The sequence below is a fragment of the Carassius gibelio genome, chromosome A24 (assembly GCF_023724105.1).
Source record: "Carassius gibelio isolate Cgi1373 ecotype wild population from Czech Republic chromosome A24, carGib1.2-hapl.c, whole genome shotgun sequence".
Lineage (NCBI taxonomy): Eukaryota > Metazoa > Chordata > Actinopteri > Cypriniformes > Cyprinidae > Carassius > Carassius gibelio.
This window is the reverse complement of record NC_068394.1, coordinates 2118674-2146198: the sequence shown is the minus strand read 5'-3', so window position 1 is coordinate 2146198 and position 27525 is coordinate 2118674. Positions and strand designations below refer to the sequence as shown.

Genomic DNA, 27525 nt, shown 5'->3' with positions numbered 1-27525 from the left:
TTATTTTCTAAAGGCTTATCATAATAAAATAAAACATTCTTTTCTTCTAAAGTAATGTCAGTTCCTGAAATCTCTTCAAAGAAGATCCTAAAATCATACCAGAATAATTTAGTACAAATACAATCAAAAAAAAGATGACATATACTTTCATCATTCAAATTACAAAAGACACATTTCAAATCAATATCCTTCTTAAATCTTTTAATAACCTCATTTACTGGATAAATATTCACAACTTTTTTTCTAGTCTCTTCCCAGCGTGCTCTGTGACGGTAGCGCTCACTGCGCATGCGCGCACAATCATAAATATGCGCGCTGCCTGACAGACAGTCGACAGCAAATCAGGTAAGACGATTCATTCAAACTATTATTCAATTTACTACATTTTATGAAATCCGCGCATGTTTTAGTGATTCCTATACTTGAAGTGCTGCTTTTCAGGCTTTTAAACGGCGTGACATCGGCATGAGCGCCTTTAAACTGCCAGCACATTAGCTGCACGAGCTAACGTTACTCACATTAGCTTAATCTGAAGCGTCGCTGGTTCATGTGCATTAAAGACACTGTTATTAACACCGAAAACCCCCAGAGCTGTCCGTCTGCTGCATGCATATTAATGTGCTGTGTCTGTATCGGTGTCTGACACACTTCAGGTAGGTTTGGACCAGGGACGCCTGCGTGTCATAATGTTTATTCTATCATTGGCTGTGTTGTGTTTTTGTCCACATTAGAAGCATTAGAACAGCGCGTGCCCGTGCTGACGTGCATCATTATCAAAATACGCTGTGGTTAGTACACTAAAACATTTTTTTATGTTTTTACTATGTTTTTGACGCAATGATTTTGGAAGCTTCATACGCCTTTTAAAAGAAATACAAAATGTATTTATTATGATTTTACAGTGTCTGTGAGGGACTGGCGTCATACAGTTAATTATATTATCGTGTAATTAATACGTGAACATTTGTGTAAAATATTTAGTTTCTGTTACTTATTTTTTCTTTATCCCTATACCACTGTACTGTTCGATGTATTATTTATTTGCATTGTTTTTTTTATTTAAACAATTTTGTTTTTATTCAGTTTATTTTAATCAATTTCTAAATCAAATTTATTTTTGTTTATTTAGTTTAATCTTGTTCTTCTTATAAAGATATATTTTTTAAACACTTTAACTCCAGAGAAAAGGTTGTGCACTGCCACCTTTTATTTATTTTATATCAAATATATTAAAATATTATTATTTTATTTAAATAAATTTTTATTTGAATCAATTTCTACATTTTTAATTTTTTAGCTTAATCTTATTTATTATTATTATTATTATTTAAAAAATTCTCTAAACATTTCCATTGACTTTAGAGATAAGGTTAATGTGATTTTTGCTAAAACATAACAATATTTTATTATAATAATATAAAAGATGCATGGCCTGGTTTAAATGGATTATAGCCCCTGACCTTTGACCTCTAGAGCACTGATTCTATTACCCTACATTTGCAAATCCCATTGAGTATTTTTGCTTTGTCCTGATATTTTCGTGTTGTTGACGTCCGATGAGCTCGGACCTTAAGTCATGAGAACAGAGCTCACTCTTACAAATTGAAGAGGAAAACAGAGTCAGGAAAGCGGAGATTCCTGTTTTTTCCGGTTGAAATCTAATAAGTGTAATTGGGAAATTCTGATGAACTGATTCAGAAAGGCACGAATACACAGACAGACTTACACAAGACATGAAAGTGAATTGGATGTTATCCTTTTGAGGGTCTTTTTCATGTCCATATGTCTCTCTTTTTATATATTTTAATGACTTAATATTTTTTACACTTGTGTCTAACCTAGATTTTCTATCTTACCATTTGGAAATTCTTTATAAAAATATAAAATGGTGTATTTTTGTGATTTGTGTGTGCATTTATTAGGGATGCACCAATTTAAAAAAGTTCAGGCAGATACTGATAGATAATAATTATTTTTATCTTATGGTGCTAGTACAATAATATTTTGTATTTACAAAATTCTATTTAAAGTATGCTTTGACATATGAGCATTTATTACAGTATTTAAATTCAAATAAAGACATTTAACTTAACTTTTCTGCATCTTGCTGGTTGAAATGTTATTTTTACTAATATGTGTATTTATATTTATATATATATATTTTTTATATAACCTGCTGATATAATTGCTAATATTGGCTCATATTGATATTGCATTTATATTTTACATTCATGCATTCAGCAATGCTTTTATTTCCTTTTAATGAGTTCATGCATTCTTGGATATTAATATATTCAATCTCTTTCCTTCTCTCAACAGCTGGAGCAATATGACTGGCTAGTTTCTTTCTGTCCTCTCTTGTGCTGTTTGTCGCGTGAGGTCAGAGGTCATGGCTGCTGATTGTGGCGTGTTTGTGGACTGGTCTCAGATGGGCGATGTGAGTCGCGACGCGGATCCCGGTAAGATCGAATATAAAGACTTAAAGGAGCTGAAGCAGCACGCCCGCTCGGGCCAGTGGGCCAAAAATCACAACCAGCGCTCGGCCGTTTACCAGCAGCTGCTCAAAGCGCTCCCGTGTCGCACCGTCACGCCGGACGCTGCGGTCTACCGCGACATCGTAGGCAGTGCTAACAGCAAGCGTATCTCATCCACTCCCCAGCTGCCTGAGTTCGTGGACGGGGTGGCAGTGCCATTCTACAGTCTAAAGCCCGAATCTGTGGGATCGGTTCATGCTGTTCTTTCCTGCATCGCAGGACAGTTCCCGGATATCTCGTATTGCCCGTCTTTACCGGCGGTGACCGCGCTGCTGCTGCACTGGAGCGCCGATGAAGCGCAGTGCTTCGAGAGCGTCAGCCGCATGCTGGCCTGCAACGAACCCGGGCGCCGTTTATTAGATCAGACTTTCCTTGCATATCAATCGGCCAGCATGACCTTCGGCGACCTCGTGCATAAATACTGCCCGGCCGCGCATAAGCTGATGGTGGCCACCGCGACAGACGTCCTGGAGGTTTACTCCGACTGGCAGCGATGGGTTCTGGGCGACCTTCCGTTTAGCTTCGCTGCGCGTGTGATGGATGTGTATTTGGTGGAGGGGTACAAGGTCCTTTACCGCGTGGCGCTGGCGATACTGAAGTTCTACCGCAAGCAGCGCAGCGCTGCAACAAGCTCGGCTTTAACCAAACAGGACTCGGCGGCGATCAGGAGCGATATCCAGGCGTTCGTGCAGAACATCGGGAAAAGTGTGACTCCGGACAAGCTGCTGGAAAAGGCCTTTTCCATCCGTCTGTTCAGCCGGAAAGAGATCACGCTGCTGCAGCTGGCCAATGAGAAATCACTCCAGCAGAAAGGCATCACCGTCAAACAGAAGAGGTATTGATGACTATTACTACTATTCTACTCCTCACTCTTAAACTGTACTGTCTGATTGTTATTTATTTAAATCCAATGTGATTTATTTTGGTTTTTATTTATTTTTCATTATTTAATTTATTTTTTTAGTGTGTATTTAATTCAAATGTGTTTTTATTCAAATGCTTTTATTTTTTTCATTTGATTTATTATATAATTAATTTATTTGTTTACTATGTATTTAAATTCATTTTAAGGATCATTGATTTATTTTTAATTTAAATTTAAATAAATCACTTCAGTTTTATATTTTAGATATATATCACTCAAGCAGTGTTTCTGTAAGTGTTTTTTTGTGTTTGTCTGTAGTAAATTATTAAAAATATTTTTGTGCTTGAAATGAAATAGAAGTGGCTTTAAACGGCTCCTGTTTAATTAATTTACGGTATTCAAAAAAAACTACAGATCTAAAAATCCAAAATGTACATCTGAGACTCGTGGGATGCTGCTACCTAAACGAAAAACTTACACTACTATTCAAGCTACATTCAAAAAGAAAACGGTTTTAATGATTATATTTAAATGTATAGATTTTCCTGTATTTGAGCCACTGACTTCTCCCTTGGTGTTAATACAATTTGACTTCCAAAGCTCACTCTCTTATTTATTAATTTGACCAACCCTAGACTTTTAACAGGCTGTGTAATATGTGATGAGGTCATGTGACATCACTGTTTCAAATGCTTATAGTATTTAATGTACACGACTCTAAGATGCTAATTATTAACAAATTACAAAGAAGTTTTTATTTCTGAGGCATTTATGGCATTGTCTGTTCATCTTAAACTAAGTATTCATGTCTATTCACTTTTCTTGGTTTTGTTCCTTCATTTAGTTTGCATTGTCACAGTTTACTTTTCTTTATTTTTTCCGTTTCTCCTGCTCTCTACTTTCTGTGCTGTTCTTTAGCTCTATCAAAAGGTGGGTATCTTCATCTCTCATCATCATCATCATCCTCACTCACTCTGTTTTTCAGACTATTTCTGAGCCATTTATTTCTGTTGATGCACAGTGAAATATGCATTATTGTCATGCATGTTCCTTTCTTTATCTCTTTAGACAAAATGTGCAGTTAGCAGTGAACGCTGATAATTTCAGCTCGGAGATCGTCAGCGCGAAAGAGATCAGAGATATCTGGTCCTGGATCCCGGAGCGTTTCGCTTTATGTCAGCCGCAGCTGCTCTTCACCACATCCACACACGGATGCAGCCTCAACAGGTACACACACACACACACACAGATACACACGCGCATGCACGCACACACACACACACACACACACACACACAGATACACACACACACACGGATGCAGCCTCAACAGCTACACACACACACACACACACACACACACACGGATGCAGCCTCAACAGGTACACACACACACACACACAGATACACACGCGCATGCACGCATGCACGCACACACACACACACACACACGGATGCAGCCTCAACAGGTACACACACACACACACATGGATTCAGCCTCAACAGGTACACGCGCACACACACACATGCAGATACACACACACACACATGGATTCAGCCTCAACAGGTACACGCGCACACACACACATGCAGATACACACACAAACACGCAGATACACGCACGCACACACACACATACACACATGCACACATGCATATGAGCATATGTGGGCGGCAGTGGCTCAGTGGTTCATGTAGGTTGTCTACAAACCGAAAGGTTGGTGGTTCGATCCCCGGCTCCACCTGACCAAGTGTCGAGGTGTCCTTGAGCAAGACACCTAACCCCAGCTGCTCCCGACGAGCTGGATGGCGCCTTGCATGGCTGACACCGCCGTCGGTGTTTGAATGAGTGTGTGAATGGGTGAATGTGAGGCAACTTGTAAAGCGCTTTGGATGGCCATGTGGTCTGTTGAAAGCGCTATATAAATGCAGTCCATTTACCATTTACATGCACACATGCATATGCATGCACACAGATACACACACATGCATATGCATGCACACAGATACACACACATGCATACACATACACACACAAATACAAACACACACATGCACACACACACATACAAACACACACATGTACACGCATACACACACACGCACTCACATGCGCACACACATACACGAATACACACACACAAAAGCATACGCGAGCACGCACATACACACTCACACACGCATACACACACGGCTGCAGCCTCAACAGGTACACACACACACACACACACACATGGATTCAGCCTCAACAGGTACACACACACACACACACATGCAGATACACACACACACACACATGGATTCAGCCTCAACAGGTACATGCAGCTACACACACAAACACGCAGATACACACACGCACGCACACACACACATACACACATGCACACATGCATACGCATGCACACAGATACACACACACGCATACACATACACACACACACACATACAAACACACACATGTACACGCATACACACACACGCACTCACATGCACACACATACACGAATACACACACAAAAGCATACGCGAGCACGCACATACACACTCACACACGCATACACACACGGCTGCAGCCTCAACAGGTGCAGACACACACACATAAGCTTACACACACAAACACCCATATACACACACACACGCACACACACACATAAGCGCACGCACACACATACAAACACACACACATACAAACACAAACACACATAAGCATACGCATGCACACACAAACACATATACACACACACACACATAAGCGCACGCACGCACCCACACACAAACGCACACGTACACACACACGTACCCACACACACACACACACACACACACACACACAGGGCTGCAGCCTCAACAGGTGCAAACACACACCTGAACAGCCATAAAACACTTCAGATCTCATTGCATTAGATTACTGTGATGACATTTATTTTACAGAAAGCTAGTCTTTATGCTCAAGTATATGCTTCAAGAAGTCATCGTGAGTAATGGTTAATATTCAGTTGAAGTGAGCTTGTTTTAAATCTGGTGTGTGTTGTTTTATTCAGGTTTTATTCTCATTGTGAGGGATACGAGCCGACACTGATGCTCATCAGGACTACAGACGGAGAGGTACCTGAACCCTGTCTCTCGCTCGCGTTCTCTCTCCTTCTGTCCTTCTGTTGGGTAGATATGTTGAGATTTACATTCATTCGTTTCGCTCAAACGCAGGTGTTTTATGCAGACGCTTCTTCTGAGAAGGAGATCTTTGTTAGACTGAGGGTGGTTTAATTTATGCATGTTTAAGGAGGGGGAAAAATCTATTTGAAACTAAATTAGTCAATTAATGCACTTCTATCCGTTTGTATGCAACAATCCTTAAATATGGAAGCGCTAATAGAGTCAGTTCAGGTCAATCCAGAAGCCCAATTTAATTATTTAGCATTTTTTATGGGTTTTAATTTTTCTTTTCATCTTTCTAGACTGCATAAAAAATTTTAGTAATCAAAGAGTGTTCTAAAATCATGAAACTAAAAAATATAATTTTTAGGGCACTCTGAAATGCATATTTATTTATTTCTATTTTGTTTTCCTTTTTTATTTTTCTAGACTCCATTTTAATTATTTAATACAATTTTGTAATTAAAAAGAGTGTCTGATTAATTGAATTCATAATTGAATAATTTATTTAGAATAAAATGTTTATCTAATAATACTTAATATGTAATGTTTTTTTTCCAGAAATTCAGTGTTTTGGGATCATAGAAAGTTGAATCAATCTTCTAATCAAATGAAAATTAAACAAACTGCGGTTAAAATTAACACATGGAAGAAAAATTGCGGATTAATCCATAAAAATTATTTTTATTGTTAGCAGTAGTATTAGTGTTACCTTGAGACATTGTACCGTACAATAGTAATATATTTCTGTCACAGTTTCCTCAATTAAAACCAGACTTTTATTTTGGCGAGCTGTCATGAAGGCATTTCAGTTTTATTTATTTAAATGTGTGTGTATATATATACAACATACCTCATTCTTGCATATTACATAGGATTGATAGTAAGCAAACTTGGATTCAGGGAAGTTGTTCAAGATCTCAGTCAGTGTGTGATTGACGCGCCTCTCATCCAATCATATTCCAGGTGTGTGGAGCCTTCCTGTCCACTGATTGGGAGGAGCGGAAGAGGGGCGGGAACAAGTCCAGCTTCTTTGGCACCGGAGAGTGTTTCGTCTTCAGAGTATGTTCTTTTCAAGACATTTATTTGCAAATAATAAATAATATAGGTGCATAATAATAATAATAATAATAATAATAATATAGGACATAAGTAATCAATTTAAGGTATTGAGAGTCAAATCCTTAATCTTGAATAATTGTTTACATGTATGATCCACTAGGGGGCGGTATTTTCTTGAGTATTATCCATCATCGTCTCATCCTGTTATACTCTCAGAAGAAAGTTTTAGAGCTCTTTGGTCAAGATATAGCTCTTAGAATTCCTTTGTAGGAATATTAAGGACACAGATTAATCATAGACTTACTGTAAATTTAAAGAGTTATCAAATCAATGTGGATCGCAGCTCAGATGACTTGATTTTGGAAGAAAAGTGTTTTTATTTGAAGGGATTAAATTTAAATATAATTATACATAAAAATTAAACGGTTCATATATATGAATAGAAAGTAAATCTAAATCTAAATAGAAATATAAATATTTATTTGTAAATATATTTATAAATGTATGTTTATATAAACAAATGATATATGTGTATATAATGAAATAATTAATGTAGTAATTATTATAATAACATTTTTGTATAAAAAAATGCACAAATGTTTACATAAATGAATATATGCATATATTTATTTGTAAATATATTTATAAATTTGTTTATATTAACAAAAATATAACAATATATAATGTAATATATAATACATTTTTATATAAATGCATACATTTACATGAATTAATATATGCATATTAATTATAATGTAAGAATCAATAAAATAATAATAATAATTAATGGATATAATAACATATTAATTATTATAAATGATAACTAAATTATTAGTGTTTATTATAAACAAATAAATAAAACAGAGTACTTTATTTTTTCTATAATTTTAATGAAACAAGATTAATTGTTTTGTTAAGAGCTTCTGAATTGCTGTTCATTTATGACGTGTTCTCATCAGACTCTTAGAAAACGAATCATCTGTGACCCTGAAGCACAAAAGCAGTCTGAAGTCTCTGAGGTGTATTTGTAGCAATAACCAAAGATGCATTGTATGGGTCAAGATTATAGATTTTTCTTTTATGCCATAAATCATTAGGGTATTAAGTAAAGATGACATTCCATTAAAATATTGTGTAAATCTCCTACCGTAAATATATCAAAACTTAATTATTGATTAGTAATATGCATTGCTAAGAATTCATCTGAACAACTTTAAAGATGATTTTCTCAGTATTTAGATTTTTTTGCACCCTCAGATTCCTGATTGTCAAATAGTTGCATCTCAGACAAATATAGTCTGATCCTAACAAACCAGACATCAATGGAGAGCTGATAAATGCTGTGTGTTTGTTTCAGATGAAGCCGGAGATGGAGCGTTATGAGTGGGTGGTTATCAAACACCCGGAGCTGGTGAACACGGCTCAGTCCGCAGACGATGAACAGAACTGTGCTAATAACAACGATGATGCAGCTCAGTCTCTAGAGGAGCCCACAGCAGACGCGTCTCAGCTGTCACCCTTCCTCTCCACACGACACTTCAACCTAAACTCAACCAACACCTCCATGTTCATGGCGGGAAACGCCGACTCCATCATTATCGGTGAGTGAGACGCTCATTTCACACACATCTGATTCTTTTAGTACTTTTTTCTCTTCACTTGAAATCAAACACAGGGAGGTTTTTTTTTTTTACGCAGATAATAAAAGGTGCATTTTAATATTCACATTCAAAAAAGATAATAATTACAATATGATCAATAGAATTCTGTTGCTCATGTAAAATTAACCAGCAAAATGAATTAATGTGCTTTATATTTGACAATCAGGTTTCTTAAAAACACTGTCATCAGAGTTTTATATGAGGGTGTTGTTTTATATTTTAATTGCATGTCTAAATTAGATTTCATTAGCAAAATAAATATAAGTTTTTCCACGTGGCCCATTTTATATGCATATTATATTGGAATACAACAAAAAAAATCTTATATTAATATTAAATTTTATTTTATTTATTTATTTTTATTTATTTATTTTTATTTATTTTATTTATTTATTTATTTGTATTTTAATTTATTTTATTTTTTATTTATTTATTTATTTTTATTTTATTTTTTTTATTTGAGTGCATGCAAAATAAGTGCATAACTTGTTTTTTAACTTGATCCAATTAAAAATAAATAACTTGTTTATTTTTCATTGGCTCAGGTTAAAAATAAAGATGTGAATCATTATCCAAAATGTTTTTAATTGGATAAAAGAACCATTTTTTCAGTGAACCAAGGCTAATTACATTTCAGCTAGGGCTATGAAATGATATCTCAGTTAGTCAAGATTTTTTCAGTGCTTCTTTGGTGTAGTACAGAAAGGAAGACGTCAGATTTGATCTTGCTAATGAGATGCATGGTGTTGTTTGTGAAGGAGGAGGTGAAGGAAACGCTCTGTACATCGACTCGGAGCTGAACCACGGCCGAACCGAGCGCTGCCTGACCTTCGACAACCCACCGCTGTGTGCCGAGAGCTTCCAGGTCGCTCTTCTGGAGGTGTGGGGCTTCAGAGATGCCATGGCTTCATAAGAGCAGCTCTCCACGACTGCAGATGCTGTGGCTGTAAGATAGACGTCCCTTCATGATGTGCTGCTCCTCCAGTGCACTAAAAGATCCGACCTAAACTCCTGTGAAGATCTCACGTTTATTGTGTATATTTATCGATTTAAAACATATCTCGAGGTTTGTTTTGATTGTTTTCTTATCGGTGGAAAGCTGTTCTGATTCAGGAAATGAAGTTTAGTATTGAAGGATTCTGTCAGTTTCGTCAAAACCGCTTTTTGCATTTTCTGCAGTAATGATTAAATATCTACAAGAAATGAGGAGACTTTCATGTTAAATCAAAACCATATTTATCGACGTGATTCCAGCAAGGTGTTAGAAATCTGTCACTGTCTTTTCTGGTGCGGAACACACCGATATATCACTGTTTTCTAATTACAGTCACAAGAACGTGGTGAGGGTCATCAAAATGTTTTATTTTTTTATACAAAATATAATTTGTTTCTTTTCATTTTGGGATGAAAATGTATTTATGGATTTACCCAGCGAGTTTTCTCTGTTCTCTCTGGAAGCCTGTTTCTACCACTGCATACAAAATAAAAAAAGCTTGACTTTTATCTCACAGTTGAATGATATAAACTCACAATTGTGTTATAATGTCAGAATTGCAAGATAACTCAAACTTCAGAGAAAATTTTGATTTCTTTTGGTTGGTAATTTTTTTTTTTTTTTGTATCAGAATGGAGAGTTTGTTTCCGAATGGGGAGTTTGTATCGGAATGGGGAGTTTGTATCGGAATGGGGAGTTTGTATCGGAATGGGGAGTTTGTATCGGAATGGGGAGTTTGTTTCCGAATGGGGAGTTTGTATCGGAATGGGGAGTTTGTATCGGAATGGGGAGTTTGTTTCCGAATGGGGAGTTTGTATCGGAATGGGGAGTTTGTATCGGAATGGGGAGTTTGTATCGGAATGGGGAGTTTGTTTCCGAATGGGGAGTTTGTATCGGAATGGGGAGTTTGTATCGGAATGGGGAGTTTGTATCGGAATGGGGAGTTTGTTTCGGAATGGGGAGTTTGTTTTCCGATTTCTGACTTTGTATCTTGCAATTGATAGTTTTTATGATACAATTCGGAGAATAAATGTCAGAGTTGCAAGAAAAAGTCACAAATAACTTTATTTTTTTGGTTCATTGGCAGAAATGGGCTTCCATAGTTCCTCTATGCAGCTTTGTGCCAACTGGGAAAAATATATTTTCCAGGTTCTCGACACACAGAGGATGGGAAAACACGAGCTCTTCATAAACCTCCAGTGGAAACAGAAACACTTTTGGGGCATTTAGCGACTTTCAATGGCATTCCAGTGTTCTTTTAAATCAGAAATCAACATCCTGTCATCACGGACTCATTGTCCTCTCGTTGTTCCAAACGACGTATATGACTTTTTTTCTATAGTGTGACACAAACAGAGAGATTTTGCAGTGAAAGTCGAGTGGTCAGAGCGGTCAAGCTGCTAAATGAACAAAAAAAAAACACCATTAAAGTTAGATTTAAACAAAATAATAATAATGAAAACAGATCCTGAAAAATCCTGAAAAGTTGTGTTTTTTTGTGCATGTAATAAAGAAAGTCATCTTGTCTTGGAACAACATTTTCTATGTTAAATGCACTCTATCTTAATTGAAATTGAATGATTTTGATCATATGATCATATCACTCAGTCCAAAAAAAAACAAAAAAACGCATAAATGCAAAAGTTTTTCTTTTGCTAAACATGAACGGTTAATGTATGCAGATTGAATTGCGATGTAAAATGCACTAGAGATCCAGCTTCTTGTTAATCATTCAATGCTCTTTGCTTGATTTGTATTATCAGCACTATTTTAAGTGGGAAGTATTATTTTTTATGAGTTATCTTTTTCCTTTTGCACTTACTGAACATATTTTTAGTTGTCGAATATTAGTAACTCATCTTTGAATTAATGTCAGTAATATATTGTTTGTTTTCAGTTTCTACATATCAGTAAGGATATCTTCAGCTGATTTGTGTCATATCTTTGAATTGGAGATTCAAGTGATGAAGAATAAAAACTGTGCAAGGTGTCATTAAAACATTTTGTTGTTGTTGTCTTTTGTGTTTATTTTATTCATATTATTTGATGTTTTTGTATTTTATGCAACTCAGTCGTTATATGGCTTTAAAAGTGAATAGTGAATATGCAATTTCTGTTGCTTAACTCTAAAATGTGTTATTTGATATGAATAGATTTGAGGGCAGTATTAATATAAAGTGAATTACATTCAGAAATGACCAGCAATACTGTCCCTGTGAATGCAAATTATATTTTCACAGATCTCTTCTGATCTCATTATATATTGACCTTATTATGCAGATTCTCCCTTTGGCTAAATGAGAGCAGACTAATTGATCTTCCATCATGTGTCCTGAACAACATGTGTTCACCAGGCATGCAGAAACTGACACTTGAAATAAATATGGCATAATATTATTAGATATGATGCAATGTGATACAGATATAGTTTGAAATATTTAATATATTAAGTAAACAAAATTAATAAAATCTATATTCTACACTCTTGATAGATTATTATTGCAAACTGTACTCCGTTACTGATTCCAAAATAAAATAAATAAATAATAATAATTAGTAATATAATCCATTATCTATTTTATTGAACTTAGGTTCCTTTCGTTGTTATTTACAACCTAAAATGCATAAAAAATTATATTATTTAAACCATTATATTACATTATAAAGTTTTCTGCATGGGGTATAAATGAACTGAAGGGGGTTAATCGTGATTTTAATGAAAATAATTAGCCTATTTAAACCATAAAACTTCCAAAGACAGAATACACAGTTAAATAATCTCCAGAGCGATAATTAAATAAAAAAATAAAATATAAATGAGTGTGTCCATCAGTAGGTGATGCAAAGTTGAAGAAATATTAAGAATAAATATTGAGAAAATACTTCCTGACAATTACAAGGATTGGAATCTGATTACATTATCCAGATTACATGTAATTAGTTACTACCAGCCTCCTTCAATGAGCTCATTTATTATGTGACCATTCTATTTAAATTCACGCTGACAGATGGCGGTGGGCGTGGCCTCCAGTTGACGTCACTGCCCGAATGACCTTCATCTGGGGAATCCTCATCCACTGCATCACACTGCGTTGGTGACATATCACTTTATTATAAAGAAGCGTTATTATTAACAGCACAAGACATCAGAGGGTCGTGATATAGAAGTCGAAAACCGTTAAATTTACCAAAATGATCTTTCTTGATGAATTAAATATCTTAAAATGTGTCGCCTGCGATGTGAATAGTAAACCAACGCCCTTTCAAAGAGCAACATATAATAGATATATAATAAAAGATATATAATAAAAATATAATTTGTGGAATTATTTAGTAGTGTTACACATTCGAATCATACTGACAATGTTGTTGTAGTCGTTTAATTGCTAAATAAGTTCCATAATTTATAAAACCTTAATACGGGCTTTTTCAAACACACTTTTTTCAAAATCCGTGCTTTATTTACAATTGAGACGTGGAAAGGTTTTCCCTGTCAGTATGAAATGATTTAAATAAATTGAAATTCGCGGAATCATTTTAAGAGCATAATATACTCACACCTAGATTATAAACGAATGGTTTTTATTCTAAGGATTTGAATGTCATTAGTTTTAAAGGGAAAGCCCGCAGCGGAGCAAACCATCAGTTCTACTAATAGGGGAGACCGTAAAACTACAAAACCACAAAACCATTAAATCCCTGTCTGCCTTGTACCCGGATGCTTTGTATTTAATGATTTCATAACCCTTGCTATTTCACATTCCTTCTCAGACTCTATTTGGAAAAGTATACCGGCGAATTCCTCTATTTACTCGTTCTCTCAACCCCTCCGGGAATCTGATGGTATTTTCCTCGCGGTGTGTCAGGTGACGTTATCAGCCATTTTCTACCGCAGATTCATCCTTCAGGATCCGTTAGGAGCAGCTTCCGTCCTTCGGTTTGGGGTTAAAACCGTTGTTCTCCGGCAAACCGTTTCCCTTCAGAGCCTGGTAACCGTCAGTTTGTACGCACCTGCCCGTGTCCAGCTGCATCTTTTCTGTATAACGGGTTTTGAGGTAAAATTAGAGGAATAATGTCGTCGGGAAGCCCTGAATACTCGTCGTTCTTCGCAGTGATGGGCGCCTCAGCAGCGATGGTCTTCAGCGGTAAATTTTATTTTAAAATATATTTATTCAACATAATAATTATATTTAAATAATTATTTGATCTCGATTGTAATAAAAATCTCTGTTGGTCACATTATTCTTGATATCTGAGATAATATCGTTCTTAATACTGGTATTATTTATTACTATTATAAGAAAATATATATATATTTACTGTTATTATTCATCACCTTAAGATTTGACATCAGAAATTATGTCTGCATCATTATAATCCACTCCTGTCACTGCTGTTGCATTGCTCCTGGTGTCGTATGAAATATTTTTGAACTCGTTCTTATCATAAATATGATACATTTCATATTCGTTCAAATCTGCCTTAACATAATGATTTCTGTATGATCGTAATCCATGCATGTCCTATTTGAGAAATTGCTTATAAAATGCATTTATTGTCAGATATTGATATACTATTGTACTTTTTTTCCCACATGCATTGATCCTCACTCAAGTTTGATTGGTTTCAATCAAGAGACTGAACTATTGAATTTAAGGTGCAGCATGTAGTTGTGCATTAGATAATTATATTAAGTTATGTTAATTTGTTCTGATGCGTATTAGGTTGCATCATATCATCCATCACAAAAGACAACGAAGTAGTCTGAAATAAAGAAAAAAAAAAAAGATCTCTGGTGGATTATTAATAGAAAATTCCTATAGAATGCATTTTTAATTATTTAAACAGAGAAACAACAGCGGTAGTTCTCTCTCATCCACGCGTTTGTGAGTAAATCAATGACTGGTTTCATGAGCTGAAGATGATTTATTATCTATATATTTGAGGAATGTGAAATGCAGAATAAAGCTGGCAACTGCTCAGTTCTGTTCAGCGTTAAAATAAACCTGAATGTACTTTAATTACTTCATATAATTCATATTCTAGTTCTTAAGGCTGGTTTGCATCAAGGATTATAATTTGCCAGTTATGATAGTTAATGAGTCCACAACAACAGACATTAACATTATTATACCTAACAAAAACACTTGGATGGATTCTGATTGGTCGTCTGTGTTTTTATTGTTTAGCATCTGATATTATTATTTTTTTTCATTTTTAGTTACTCTGTGTTGTAAAACTTATCTACACTAATATATGTCATTCTTGGCCTTTATTGTACACCGCTAATACATAATTTCTTCATAAATTGCTCCGCTTCTCAAACGATTATCGATTTCAGGTGACATCATCGGGGCCTCTTATTTTCTAAGCCCCTCCCCTTTTATCATCTAAACCATGTGGCTCCACCCCTTCTATGATCCAATTAATTGTGGGTGTTCAAAACAAGCTCCTGTTGTTTCCATAAATATGTCACACTGTAAAGTAAAATGCATTTTATGTTTTATAAGGTTTTTGTTCAGCTTTTTAAATAATGTTCTGGATCTTATTTTTAGTTTTTATAGCTCAAATATACACTTAAAAGTGTCCTTAAAGTGCATGACTCAAGAAATTTTGTCACAAATGCCGTCGTTAGATCTTAACTTGTAACTGTAACAACAATGAGTTTTACATAGTAATTAACTCAAATGATATATAGGGAATTTGAATAATTAATCAAGAATTTGATTAATATATATCTCAGATGACAGTTACATTTAATTTTATTGATTATGAAAAATAGCTCAATTGCCAATACCAATACTAATCACAGGGCACTGTAATTTACTCATTAATATGTCAATATTACATTCTTCATATCAATTATTGTGATATCTCTTACTGTAAATTATTGCAGATCAAAACCGTGGTATGTCCAGCACACCACTATAGACCTATCAATTTTCAATAAAGTTATCACGCCTTATAATTCAAGGAAAAGTATTCTCTGGCCATGAAAATATTATCCTATCCTTATGATAAATTTAGTTTCTAAATTTAGAGCTTGTAGCTAAAGATCAGACACATCTCAGTGACTCGTAATGTGAGTGGGGTGGAGTCCAAAGCCAATCATTTTATATATGAGTTTTTAATAATTAAACTAGTAATACATCAAACTACAAATCACACAGAGTAAATATGCGTACGACAATACAAACAGTAAGCTTTATACAATACATAACGAATCCAAATAAAAGAGAGAGAAAGAGAGAGAGAGAGAGAGAGAGAGAGAAAATAGAATGGAATCACATAAGGAGCTCAGGTATGAAAATCATAGTCAGTAACTTTTAGAAGCCAACAACAAATCAGATCATAACAACACTTTAAAGCAGCATTTAAATCTCCATAGAGAAAGTGATACTTGCAAAAGGTGTCCCATGTGAGTGTGGCGTGAGATCGGCGTCGAGCTTGTGAACTTTGCGCGTTGAAACAGCCATGTGCCATGAAACGGAGGCCATGTGACGCGCGTGCACGCTGCGCTTGGCGTGAGCGTGGAGCACGTGGTCCTTTGTTCTGTCCTCGCGCGGTATTTGAAAGGTTCAACAAACATTGTTCCAGAATTCGTCTTCCTTGCGTGGGAGAGGCGAATAGTTTAATAAACTTAGTAAAGAAAAGAAAAGAAAACGAACGAAACGAAAGCTTCCAAAGGAGCCATTAAAATGGCTTTTTCTCTCAGCCCCTGTGCTGAGGGGGTTCGCGCTGTGAGCGCGGCCTATGGCCGCGCGGAAACAACGTTGGAGAGCAGCGTATCCGAGAACGGGGAAGAGGAAGAAGCAAAAAGAGAGCGAAGAGGGAGTGGACCTTGTTTGGTCAATTCTTATAGCTTGAAATAGTTCACGCCCATTTTCGAGGGAGCATCCAATGAATGTCCGCGATCTGAAGCGGAGGGAAAGTTCCTTTGTCTCGGTTGAGACAACCCCCTGATGATTTAGGGCCTGTCCGATTTCATCAGGAATATTAAAGCAAGTTCATTATTCCAGATTAAATACATTTTTCATTACTTTGCTCTAGATAAATGGGTCTGTCAAAGCATGACGATTAGAACAAGACTAAACATAATAGGTATATGTGATCAAAACATGAAGTTACATTAAATATGTGTAATTCTACATCTGAAAGATTTGCTTAACACATGATAACACTGCAGATGTTGGGAAACATCTAAATGTACCAAAAGGGAATACGTAATACATTTATACAGCATAAAAACTAACAGGTAACAAATTCATTCCATAGAATGCATTGGGGAGAAGATTTGGCTTCTCTCCTCTCCAGTGTGGTCGTAAACTTTACGACCTGCAAAAGTGGGGGTTGCAGAAACATGGCTTTCTTTGAGGAAGTTAAAGTGAGGAAAGACATTTCCTAAAGTATAAGCTTGCAACTTATACTCTTCACATAACAAGGATTAACCATTTTATGCAATCCATAAACATAATTAAAATACATATTAATAATAAAATGAAAGTAAGGAACTTATACGAAAAGTTCCTTTGTCTCCAGTGTTGGAAGAATTTGGGTTGGGGGTTTTCGTTTCTTCTTTGAAGCTCGCATGGGCATCGTAAATAGTTTAAGTCCAGCCAGGCTGGCATTTAGTACCAACAGTCTGAATTTATAAAACAGAATTTAACCCATGAATCGCTGACCTGCATATCTGTTACATCTCCCCCTTTCGTCAGATGAAGTCCCTGTGTGGACATCATCGGACGGCAATCATCAGGATGGGCAGATGAAAGGTGAATCGTGATGGTCATGTAGCAGGTGGGTCATGATGGCAGGTGGTTCCTGAAGCTGAGGACTCCCCTTGATGAGGTTCGGTGTTGTCTTTGACTTGGCACCCCCTTTCCGGGGATTCCATCGGGGACCTCCAGCCACAGTTGTCGTGAGTTTGGCTGTAGAGGTTTGCATCTCGTTGAGTATCCTGTATAGGATGAAGGTCACGCCAAGAGTCAGGGCGGGACCAATGACGGTGGAGATGCACCGTGCAGTGTCGGCAGCAGTCCAGGCTAGGACCGCAGATGACTGGTTCAGAATGGGCTGTCGAGACAGTGCTTGGAGGGCTGTATCGACAGGAGTAATGTCAATGTGTTGGGTGGTACCTTTCAGTACTTGGTCCAGCAGGTTGGCACGGGTGGCGGTGTCATGCTGGTCGTAGGTCAGCATAGCTGAGCGCACAGGAGTGTTGACGAGCCATCTGTTACCCACAATCTCTGCTTGCGTTTCTGTGACTTGTGTACGAGGCTTGGCTTCGGCAGGGCAGCGCGTATCGCTGACCCAGGGTTGCAGCTCGCAGATTCCTTCAGAGTTGTGTCTGAGGAAGGGTTTGCTAAGGCAGAGATAATGAATGTTTTTGGTTAAAGTACACATGTGCATGTTTGGGGCCAGGTACAGCTGTGTGTCGCTTTCGTGGTAGGCCACCACATTTGGAATGTGTGTTTTGGTGTGGGTGTTGCTCTTCCACATCCTGACACTGACAATGTCTTTAGGTCTGTAGACTTGGCTTGACTCGCTGATGAGTTGGTTCAGGAGCACGTTCACTTCTCTCTGTTTGGGGTTTACGTGCCGTAGGAAGGCGCTATCCAGAGAGTTGGCCAGGTGTATTTGTAGCAGGTCAGCTGGCATGGTGATGGCGTAAGACAGCACAGTTAACACAAGGCTTAAGGGTATCATGTATGGTGGGGTTTTACTCGTGGTTAGGCTGTCTTTGGAGGAGCTAACCTCCCACAGCATGGCTGTTGTTAATGCTGTTAACAGCTGAGTCTGGGTAAAGTCCTTCTGGAAGGCAGTAAACAGTGGTTTCAAGGAGTTTACAGTCTGGTTCGCTGCATTGACACTGGACATAACAATGTTAAACATTCTGGCGGCAGCAGCGGCTCTAAGCAAAGCTCCCGGGAACTGTTTGGAGCGGTGGTGGTGTCCACCTAACTCCATTTGTGTAACCGTCACTTTCTCATGTTGGCTGAACAGGTGTTTGACATCGGCCTCAGTGTGAGTGAGGGAGTCCTCTCTCCATCGGAACCTTGTACAGCTGTATTCGGTTACAGTGCTGGGGTAGTGTGCCCTGTCATCGGTAGTCAGGAGTCTCAGCGGTTTTCTCGGTGGCAGCTGTCCTCTCTTTGGCTGACAGCACAGCACGGCAAACCACAGCAGCATCCTGGTACAGATAATAGGGAGAGAGAGAGAGAAAGGGGAGAAAGAAACAAACAAGGCCTGTCTTTGGTTGGACAGGACAGTCTCTTTGCTTCGTGGGCGGCGACTGGGTTTAGCTCGCCCTCGCCCATGTTTTGCCACATCTTGCTGCTGGCATGACGCTTGCCTCAGTGTTGTGTCAGTGGCTCTGGTGCTGCGTGGTGCAGCACATGCTGCGTCATGGAAATATATTGGCCTTATCCCCCTTTTGCTCCGTGGCATTACACGCCCTGGCATTGTGATGTCAGACGGTGCACAACCCACAATATTGTTCTGTGCACGCAGCATGGTTTGTGTATCATGCAGTGGTCTGGGGCTTTGGTTGTCAGTGACTGTTGACTGGTTGCCAGGGTGGATGGAGGGGTCTGAGAGGTGGTAAAACAAAGTCATTATCAAGGTTTCAGAAGCCTGCATGTCCGCTATGTTGGTCTGTGTAGACAACGGAGCCTGCGTAAGCGATTCTGAGGTAGGCAGTTTAGCTAGTAAAGTTCTTGTGCTGTGTGTAATCACTTCAACCTTGAATGTGGGTGGGTGGGTTGGGAGTGACCACAGAATGTTGTTTAGTGTGCCAGTTTTGGCAAGGGTGTCAGTGTGATCTTTAAAGTCCTCGTCTAGACTTGGTAACTTTGAGTGTCCTTTTTCCTTCTTCCAGTACACGATCACATTGTGTGTTTTTGTGATGTTATCACATTGCTGGAACAGGTGTTGGTGTTTGACATGCTTGTTTGCAAGTGTGAGTCCGAGTTCCACACATTCAGGTGAGGATTGGAAGAAACCCAGTGTGTGGTGTAAGGTTTGACCACCTTGCAGGTTGAGCCGAACAGCGACCCCTTTGGTGTAAGCTGGTACCACCGTACCCTGTTTGTTGACTAAGGTACAGAGGCTTGAACTTGGGCCTGTTGTTAGGGCGTTGTACTCATGGCTGGCTGCTGGGGTTCCCGTGACCTCTGTGACCTGACCGTCTGGCTCTGTGGGAGTTCCCGTGACCTCTGCGACCTGACAGTCTGGCTCTAGCAACCTGTGTGGCTGGAGAGAAAGAGGTTCTCGCACTTGAGCAAAGTCTTTTAGCTGTTTGAAGTTCAGAAAAGGGTCAAAGTGTTCTAGCAGGTCTTTGTCGATGAGCAATGTATGAGTGTTCACTGGTGGGACATACATGGGATGTATTAGACTCATCGGAACGAATGTCAGGTGAATGGAAACAACCTGTTCAAACTGGATGTCATCCTGTCTGTACACCTGTACATTCAGTTCATAAGTTTGAGGTGTAAGAGTTCGATCTTGTCTCTTAGCTTCAAATTGGAGTCTTTTGAAAAGGTAAGATGAGATCACCGTCAGGTTTAATCCTGTGTCGATCAGGTCTTCCCTGTTGACTCCTTTTTGACCCACCCCCTTTTGGACAGGGCTGCCCAGGAATGTTGGCATTAGGGCAGGTGGGACGATCGGTGGGTGATGAGGACCGGTCTTGTGTAGCTCGCTGCAAAGGCAGGTAGTCAAAACAGCATTTTCTGGTACCTTGTGTTTGTGGTACCTGGTGTGAGGACCTGTGCTGTCTCGTTCAGTTAGCTGTAGCTGTTGACTGTGGAGCTCGGGCAGTGTTCTGGGTGCTTGGCTCATCTTCCTTGCGAGTATTCATGTGAAGAAGATCTTTCAGCACCCTCAGGATCTCTGCTGTCTCAGACGTGGCTGCACTGTGTTGCCCTCTGCTGGCTTGGAATGGTATTGACTCTCTGTAAAGATGTCTGTGACTGTGGTGTTGTAGAGCGCCATCTAGGGTTACCTCCAAGCAGTGCTCAGAGACAGAGACGTTGGGGTTTTTCACAGTCTTTTCACAAATAGTCTTTTGCTTGGTGCAAGCTTTGTGGGCTAAGTTCCGTAACTCTTGTGTAGTTCTGTTACGGGGACACGCTGGGACTCTGAGATGAAAACTCCAACTGGCATGTAGGTTTGGGAGGAACAGAGTTTTTAAGTTGAAATCCTGTTCCATACCTGGTTCGTTGCATGCTCCGAAGTAGGTGTTTCGTAGCTGACTACAGAAAGTCTGTGGGTTTTCAAATCGGCCCTGTTTGAGGTCCATAGCAATAAGGAGCCCATGATCTGAGTTTGGATCAGAGAATTCAAGAATCAAAGTCTGTAGCAGTTGCTGGTAGTACGCTTTGACAGTCTCTGGTTGACGATCCAGAAAGCAATGCACATCACGGCTGGACGTGATTTTTAACAGGTACAATGTGTTCACATCTGTCACGTTAGCGACAGTTTGCAAATGAAATTCAATGGCTTGTAAAGAAGCATGAACGTCATGTCCTCCTGCAGGATCTGGATTGAATGTAGAGATGCTTCTGGTTAGCTTGTGAAGTTCTCTGTGAGCAGTGCAGGGTTTGGTGACATGCGTTCTCTGGAAGGGTTCTCTTCCCTCCGTTGTTGACAGATGTTCTTGTAAGCTGGCTGGTGATTTCCTTAGAAGGGAGACTACACCCCCTTTTCCAGCTCTGGGTTCTTGGCTGAAAGGGTTGGAGTGGCGGCCCGGGAGAAATTTTGTGGTGTGCGTTTCTCCGATCCAGCCACTCTGTAACCTGTGAGATTGTCTCAGTTCAGTGTGAACAGTGTCAAGTTCATCTTGGAGCTTGTTGAATTTAGCTCGGGCCGCTTGCAAGTGTGTTTTGCAGGCCCAGGTTTTATAGTCTCTTTCTTTCAATTCAGTCTCTGCTCTTTTTAGGAGAGCGTCACCTTGCTGGAGTTTCTTGGTGAGGTCTTTTCTGGCTTCTCTCTCCAGCTGTTCTCTTTGATCCGTGTCGAGGCGAAGATCTTGCAGGGCATTGTGAAGTCTTTCAACTCCTTTCTGTAGCTCTGGATCTGTGTCGTCCTCTTTCTCGCACTGGTTCTGGGTCTCGAGGGGGAGCTGATCAAGATGACTCTGGGTTGGGGCCTGGTCCTTCCAGGCCTCCTCCGCGATGTGGCTCCGTTCACTGAGCCGTGCCTGGGCGACGAGAATGGGAACTAGGCTTCCGAAGATCCTGGCGAGTTCTCTGTAGTAGTCGCTTTGGTTTGGATCGCGTGCCATCAGTTCATCTAGCTCGGTGTCTAGTTGCTCTGGGTGCTGCAGGTTAATGGCATCCTTGGGCAGGAAGGGGGTCGTCACTGCTTTCAACCATGTCGAGAGGTGGCCCCCGTGGACTGCTGGACTGGATGCCTGGAACATCCTGATTCTCTGTCGGTGAGAGAAGCACAGCACACACACACAAAAAGACCAATGCAAGTTCGTTCTGCGTTTAACGAGCTATATTCATACGGGCTGTGCCGTTTATGAGAATTTTGGGGCTGACTGATGCAAACAGTCAGACAGTTAAGTAGCCAATTAACTTGGGTCAACGAAGGACCTGAAATGGAGATTTGACAGGCAGTAGCCTAGCGGGTCGTGTGATGACACCGGCTGCTGGTTGTCGCTCTACTATTTAACTTCGTTGGTGGCTCCCAGGTTACTGTCTCTATGTGAAATGAAAGAAACAAATCACAACAGAACAGAGGGTAGAAAAGATCAAAGTGAAACAACACTTGAAATGAGATGAAAACAATAGAAACACAATGTGTTAGTGGGAATAAGGAGGCCTAAGCCTACTGCTAGGTTTTAAGATAGGGCCAGCAGGTGAGTGGGCTATCTGGGTAGGAAACCTAGAAATATGGTGTGGCTTAAAGAAGCAAAAGGGTCAGAACACTTAAAATATATCCGGGGGAATATCTAATATTCTGTGGCTTATAATAAGTGGATAGGTTTTATCACTTTTGGTTCACCTGGTTGAATTGAAGTCATTCAGGTGGGAACCAGTGGCTTGGTCAACCTCCCCGGTGCTCCCCAAACACTGAACCGCAGTGTCCCCGGTCCTCCGTTACTCTGGCGTGTCGCAGGACAGCACGGCTTGTGACTTTTAGCACAACCTTTGGAGTGCCAAAATTGCTGATGTCTCTTGAGACAAGAGGGACAGAGTTTCACTCGCAGCCAGTATCGGTAACACCGGTCGGGCAGCCTTGCTCACTGGAAACCTGAGATGACTGTCCAATCACCGAGGGAGTTCTACAATCAAATACACAAAGGATGAACAAAGGAAACTTAAAGTTAATTAAGGTTTGGTTTGTTTAACATCAATTGAGTAACTATATGTAGAGAGGAAAGGTAACAGCTTTACCTAATCATGATAAAACAAAACAAAGGAATTTATGATAATAATGGTAATTATCAAAATAACCTAAGTCAAAAGAGAGAAGCAAAATAATAAACATCAAATAAAAAAAACAGTAATGAAACAAGGGAGAAGGAGTAGCTGGTTTTCACCACAAGGGGGGGGGAAGTACTGCTTCTCTGTCTTTAACCTGCTGAGCAGAAAACTTAATTCAAATTAAAAATTCAAAACTGGTTTAAATCAAAATTTAAAATAAGCATGTAAGAATTAAAAGGAAAATCGGAATAATATCCTATAATAACCATTGATAGCTTGTAAGTTATCATTAATGATCATGAAATTAATCAAACAGTGTGAGATTAATCAAAGAGGATAAAAGTGGACATGCAATTTCAAAACAGAATGGAAAAGACAGAGGTCTGTTAGTCGATTTAACAGGAGACTGCCACTAGATGGCTTACCTTCTAAGTGGGTCAATCAGTGGTTGACCTGACACATCTAGATTTCCACTATTAACAATTACATTTTAATTCAAATCATGTTTGAACCAAACTCAAAGTAAATGTAAACAGTCAAAGGCAGGGAACATTCTTTTGTTTCCCTGTAATAATATTCGCACGAGCAAAGCTGTAAATGCAAATATTTATCGAGAATTTAGACATCTAATTCAAATACATCAAGGGGAAAGATTAGCAATTAGAGCGCATTATCTGAAATGGCCACAGGATGGCAGCTTTGCACTCATGCAAGCTGGAATCAAAAAGCAGGGCGTACCCTGAAATTTCTAACCCACACGTTCCCTCTAGTGTTTAGATAGAGGAATTACAATTTCAATATGACTTAGAATTTATCTGATCGTTTGTCAGGCTGATTTTCTGCATCAAAAATCACAAGTAACAAACAGAAAGTTTTCATCTCTGAGGTGCTATATATTCACATAGGTTGAAGAAGGATCCGTTCACTTCCAAAACACAAATGTAACAAAAACAGGAATTTTCCAACTGTTGACTCCAATAAACATTTATCAAAATAGCACTTATGATTTAAATGTTTTAGGTTTAAAAATCGGGTAGCTAAGCCAATTTTAGACCAGGAGTTTTTATCGTTTTAATCTTGAATATTATTGTGGTTTACCACGAATTCAATAACGATATCTAATAAGCAAGGCCTTTTTAACTGAATCAGAGGAACATCGCTCAGGTTCAGATTTACATGTTGCAACTATTAAAAGATTTCTTTATCTTTTAATTATTCATATTAAAATGTTTTCACTGTAAAAAGATTTTGGTCTTTCTTAACAGGATACTTTTAGCATTATACTGCAGTTTACTTTCATTAAAAATAACAGTGACTATACTGTTAAGTTTCTACAAATACCTAGCGCTGACTGACCAGCTTTTTGCCTCAGTCAGTTAGGAGTGAGTTCGCGTCTTGCGACTTATCTCACAAGTAACGTTACATAATTTCATAGCGGACGTGCAGAAATTATTAAAAACCATATACACAGATTGATTGCTCACAAAACGAAGTTTGAAATGCCCGCATCCTCCACCAAAATGTAACAACAATGAGTTTTACATAGTAATTAACTCAAATGATATATAGGGAATTTGAATAATTAATCAAGAATTTGATTAATATATATCTCAGATGACAGTTACATTTAATTTTATTGATTATGAAAAATAGCTCAATTGCCAATACCAATACTAATCACAGGGCACTGTAATTTACTCATTAATATGTCAATATTACATTCTTCATATCAATTATTGTGATATCTCTTACTGTAAATTATTGCAGATCAAAACCGTGGTATGTCCAGCACACCACTATAGACCTATCAATTTTCAATAAAGTTATCACGCCTTATAATTCAAGGAAAAGTATTCTCTGGCCATGAAAATATTATCCTATCCTTATGATAAATTTAGTTTCTAAATTTAGAGCTTGTAGCTAAAGATCAGACACATCTCAGTGACTCGTAATGTGAGTGGGGTGGAGTCCAAAGCCAATCATTTTATATATGAGTTTTTAATAATTAAACTAGTAATACATCAAACTACAAATCACACAGAGTAAATATGCGTACGACAATACAAACAGTAAGCTTTATACAATACATAACGAATCCAAATAAAAGAGAGAGAAAGAGAGAGAGAGAGAGAGAGAGAGAGAAAATAGAATGGAATCACATAAGGAGCTCAGGTATGAAAATCATAGTCAGTAACTTTTAGAAGCCAACAACAAATCAGATCATAACAACACTTTAAAGCAGCATTTAAATCTCCATAGAGAAAGTGATACTTGCAAAAGGTGTCCCATGTGAGTGTGGCGTGAGATCGGCGTCGAGCTTGTGAACTTTGCGCGTTGAAACAGCCATGTGCCATGAAACGGAGGCCATGTGACGCGCGTGCACGCTGCGCTTGGCGTGAGCGTGGAGCACGTGGTCCTTTGTTCTGTCCTCGCGCGGTATTTGAAAGGTTCAACAAACATTGTTCCAGAATTCGTCTTCCTTGCGTGGGAGAGGCGAATAGTTTAATAAACTTAGTAAAGAAAAGAAAAGAAAACGAACGAAACGAAAGCTTCCAAAGGAGCCATTAAAATGGCTTTTTCTCTCAGCCCCTGTGCTGAGGGGGTCCGCGCTGTGAGCGCGGCCTATGGCCGCGCGGAAACAACGTTGGAGAGCAGCGTATCCGAGAACGGGGAAGAGGAAGAAGCAAAAAGAGAGCGAAGAGGGAGTGGACCTTGTTTGGTCAATTCTTATAGCTTGAAATAGTTCACGCCCATTTTCGAGGGAGCATCCAATGAATGTCCGCGATCTGAAGCGGAGGGAAAGTTCCTTTGTCTCGGTTGAGACAACCCCCTGATGATTTAGGGCCTGTCCGATTTCATCAGGAATATTAAAGCAAGTTCATTATTCCAGATTAAATACATTTTTCATTACTTTGCTCTAGATAAATGGGTCTGTCAAAGCATGACGATTAGAACAAGACTAAACATAATAGGTATATGTGATCAAAACATGAAGTTACATTAAATATGTGTAATTCTACATCTGAAAGATTTGCTTAACACATGATAACACTGCAGATGTTGGGAAACATCTAAATGTACCAAAAGGGAATACGTAATACATTTATACAGCATAAAAACTAACAGGTAACAAATTCATTCCATAGAATGCATTGGGGAGAAGATTTGGCTTCTCTCCTCTCCAGTGTGGTCGTAAACTTTACGACCTGCAAAAGTGGGGGTTGCAGAAACATGGCTTTCTTTGAGGAAGTTAAAGTGAGGAAAGACATTTCCTAAAGTATAAGCTTGCAACTTATACTCTTCACATAACAAGGATTAACCATTTTATGCAATCCATAAACATAATTAAAATACATATTAATAATAAAATGAAAGTAAGGAACTTATACGAAAAGTTCCTTTGTCTCCAGTGTTGGAAGAATTTGGGTTGGGGGTTTTCGTTTCTTCTTTGAAGCTCGCATGGGCATCGTAAATAGTTTAAGTCCAGCCAGGCTGGCATTTAGTACCAACAGTCTGAATTTATAAAACAGAATTTAACCCATGAATCGCTGACCTGCATATCTGTTACATAACGAACCCAACACATTTCTTTATACTGGCCAGGAGTGAGGGAATTAGATGCTGATCCAGACAGTAAGTCTAAAGGAACGGATGCATTTGATCTCAGATGTTCCTCACAGAGGAAGTGAGTTATTCTGTGAATCCCTGTCATTCAGGCTCATCTGATCTGATCAACGCTGAGTTTACGTGTGCAAGAAGTGATGTTGTGACTAACTGTCTTCGGTAGAGCTGAAGCTAATTTGGGATGTTAGTCTTTGATCTGA

At 38.6% G+C, this 27525-nt stretch overlaps 2 protein-coding genes across 13 annotated transcripts in view; both read left to right on the top strand.

Moving 5' to 3' along the window:
• The first annotated feature begins 266 nt into the window (after window positions 1-266).
• LOC127945841 (TBC1 domain family member 24-like) lies at window positions 267-12269 on the top strand. Of its 12 annotated transcripts, none has more exons than XM_052541937.1 (7): window positions 267-345; window positions 2320-3369; window positions 4468-4626; window positions 6440-6503; window positions 7518-7613; window positions 8971-9214; window positions 10033-12269. In XM_052541937.1, exons 2-7 carry the CDS (start codon window positions 2390-2392, stop codon window positions 10185-10187), a joined length of 1698 nt encoding a protein of 565 aa, XP_052397897.1. In that variant the 5' UTR covers window positions 267-345; window positions 2320-2389; the 3' UTR covers window positions 10188-12269. The 12 variants fall into 12 exon arrangements, 1 of the variants encoding a protein (XP_052397897.1); XR_008150959.1 differs by lacking the exon at window positions 267-345 and having other exon boundaries at window positions 10033-10945; window positions 11232-12269; XR_008150958.1 differs by lacking the exon at window positions 267-345 and having other exon boundaries at window positions 10033-10964; window positions 11232-12269.
• A 1884-nt stretch (window positions 12270-14153) lies between these two features.
• Window positions 14154-27525, top strand: part of LOC127945857 (V-type proton ATPase 16 kDa proteolipid subunit c) — a 21484-nt gene continuing 8112 nt past the window's right edge. The window contains exon 1 of the mRNA XM_052541958.1: window positions 14154-14413. Within this exon, the coding sequence (XP_052397918.1) occupies window positions 14341-14413 (73 nt within the window). The 5' untranslated portion in view covers window positions 14154-14340. The remainder of the gene's footprint in view (window positions 14414-27525) is intronic.

Coding starts and splice junctions, on each gene's coding strand:
- LOC127945841 (XM_052541937.1), top strand. CDS start 2,390: ATGGCTGCTGATTGTGGCGTGTTTGTGGACTGGTCTCAGATGGGCGAT. Junction 3,370..4,467: donor ATCACCGTCAAACAGAAGAG/GTATTGATGACT, acceptor TTATCTCTTTAG/ACAAAATGTGCAGTTAGCAG. Junction 4,627..6,439: donor CACGGATGCAGCCTCAACAG/GTACACACACAC, acceptor TGTTTTATTCAG/GTTTTATTCTCATTGTGAGG.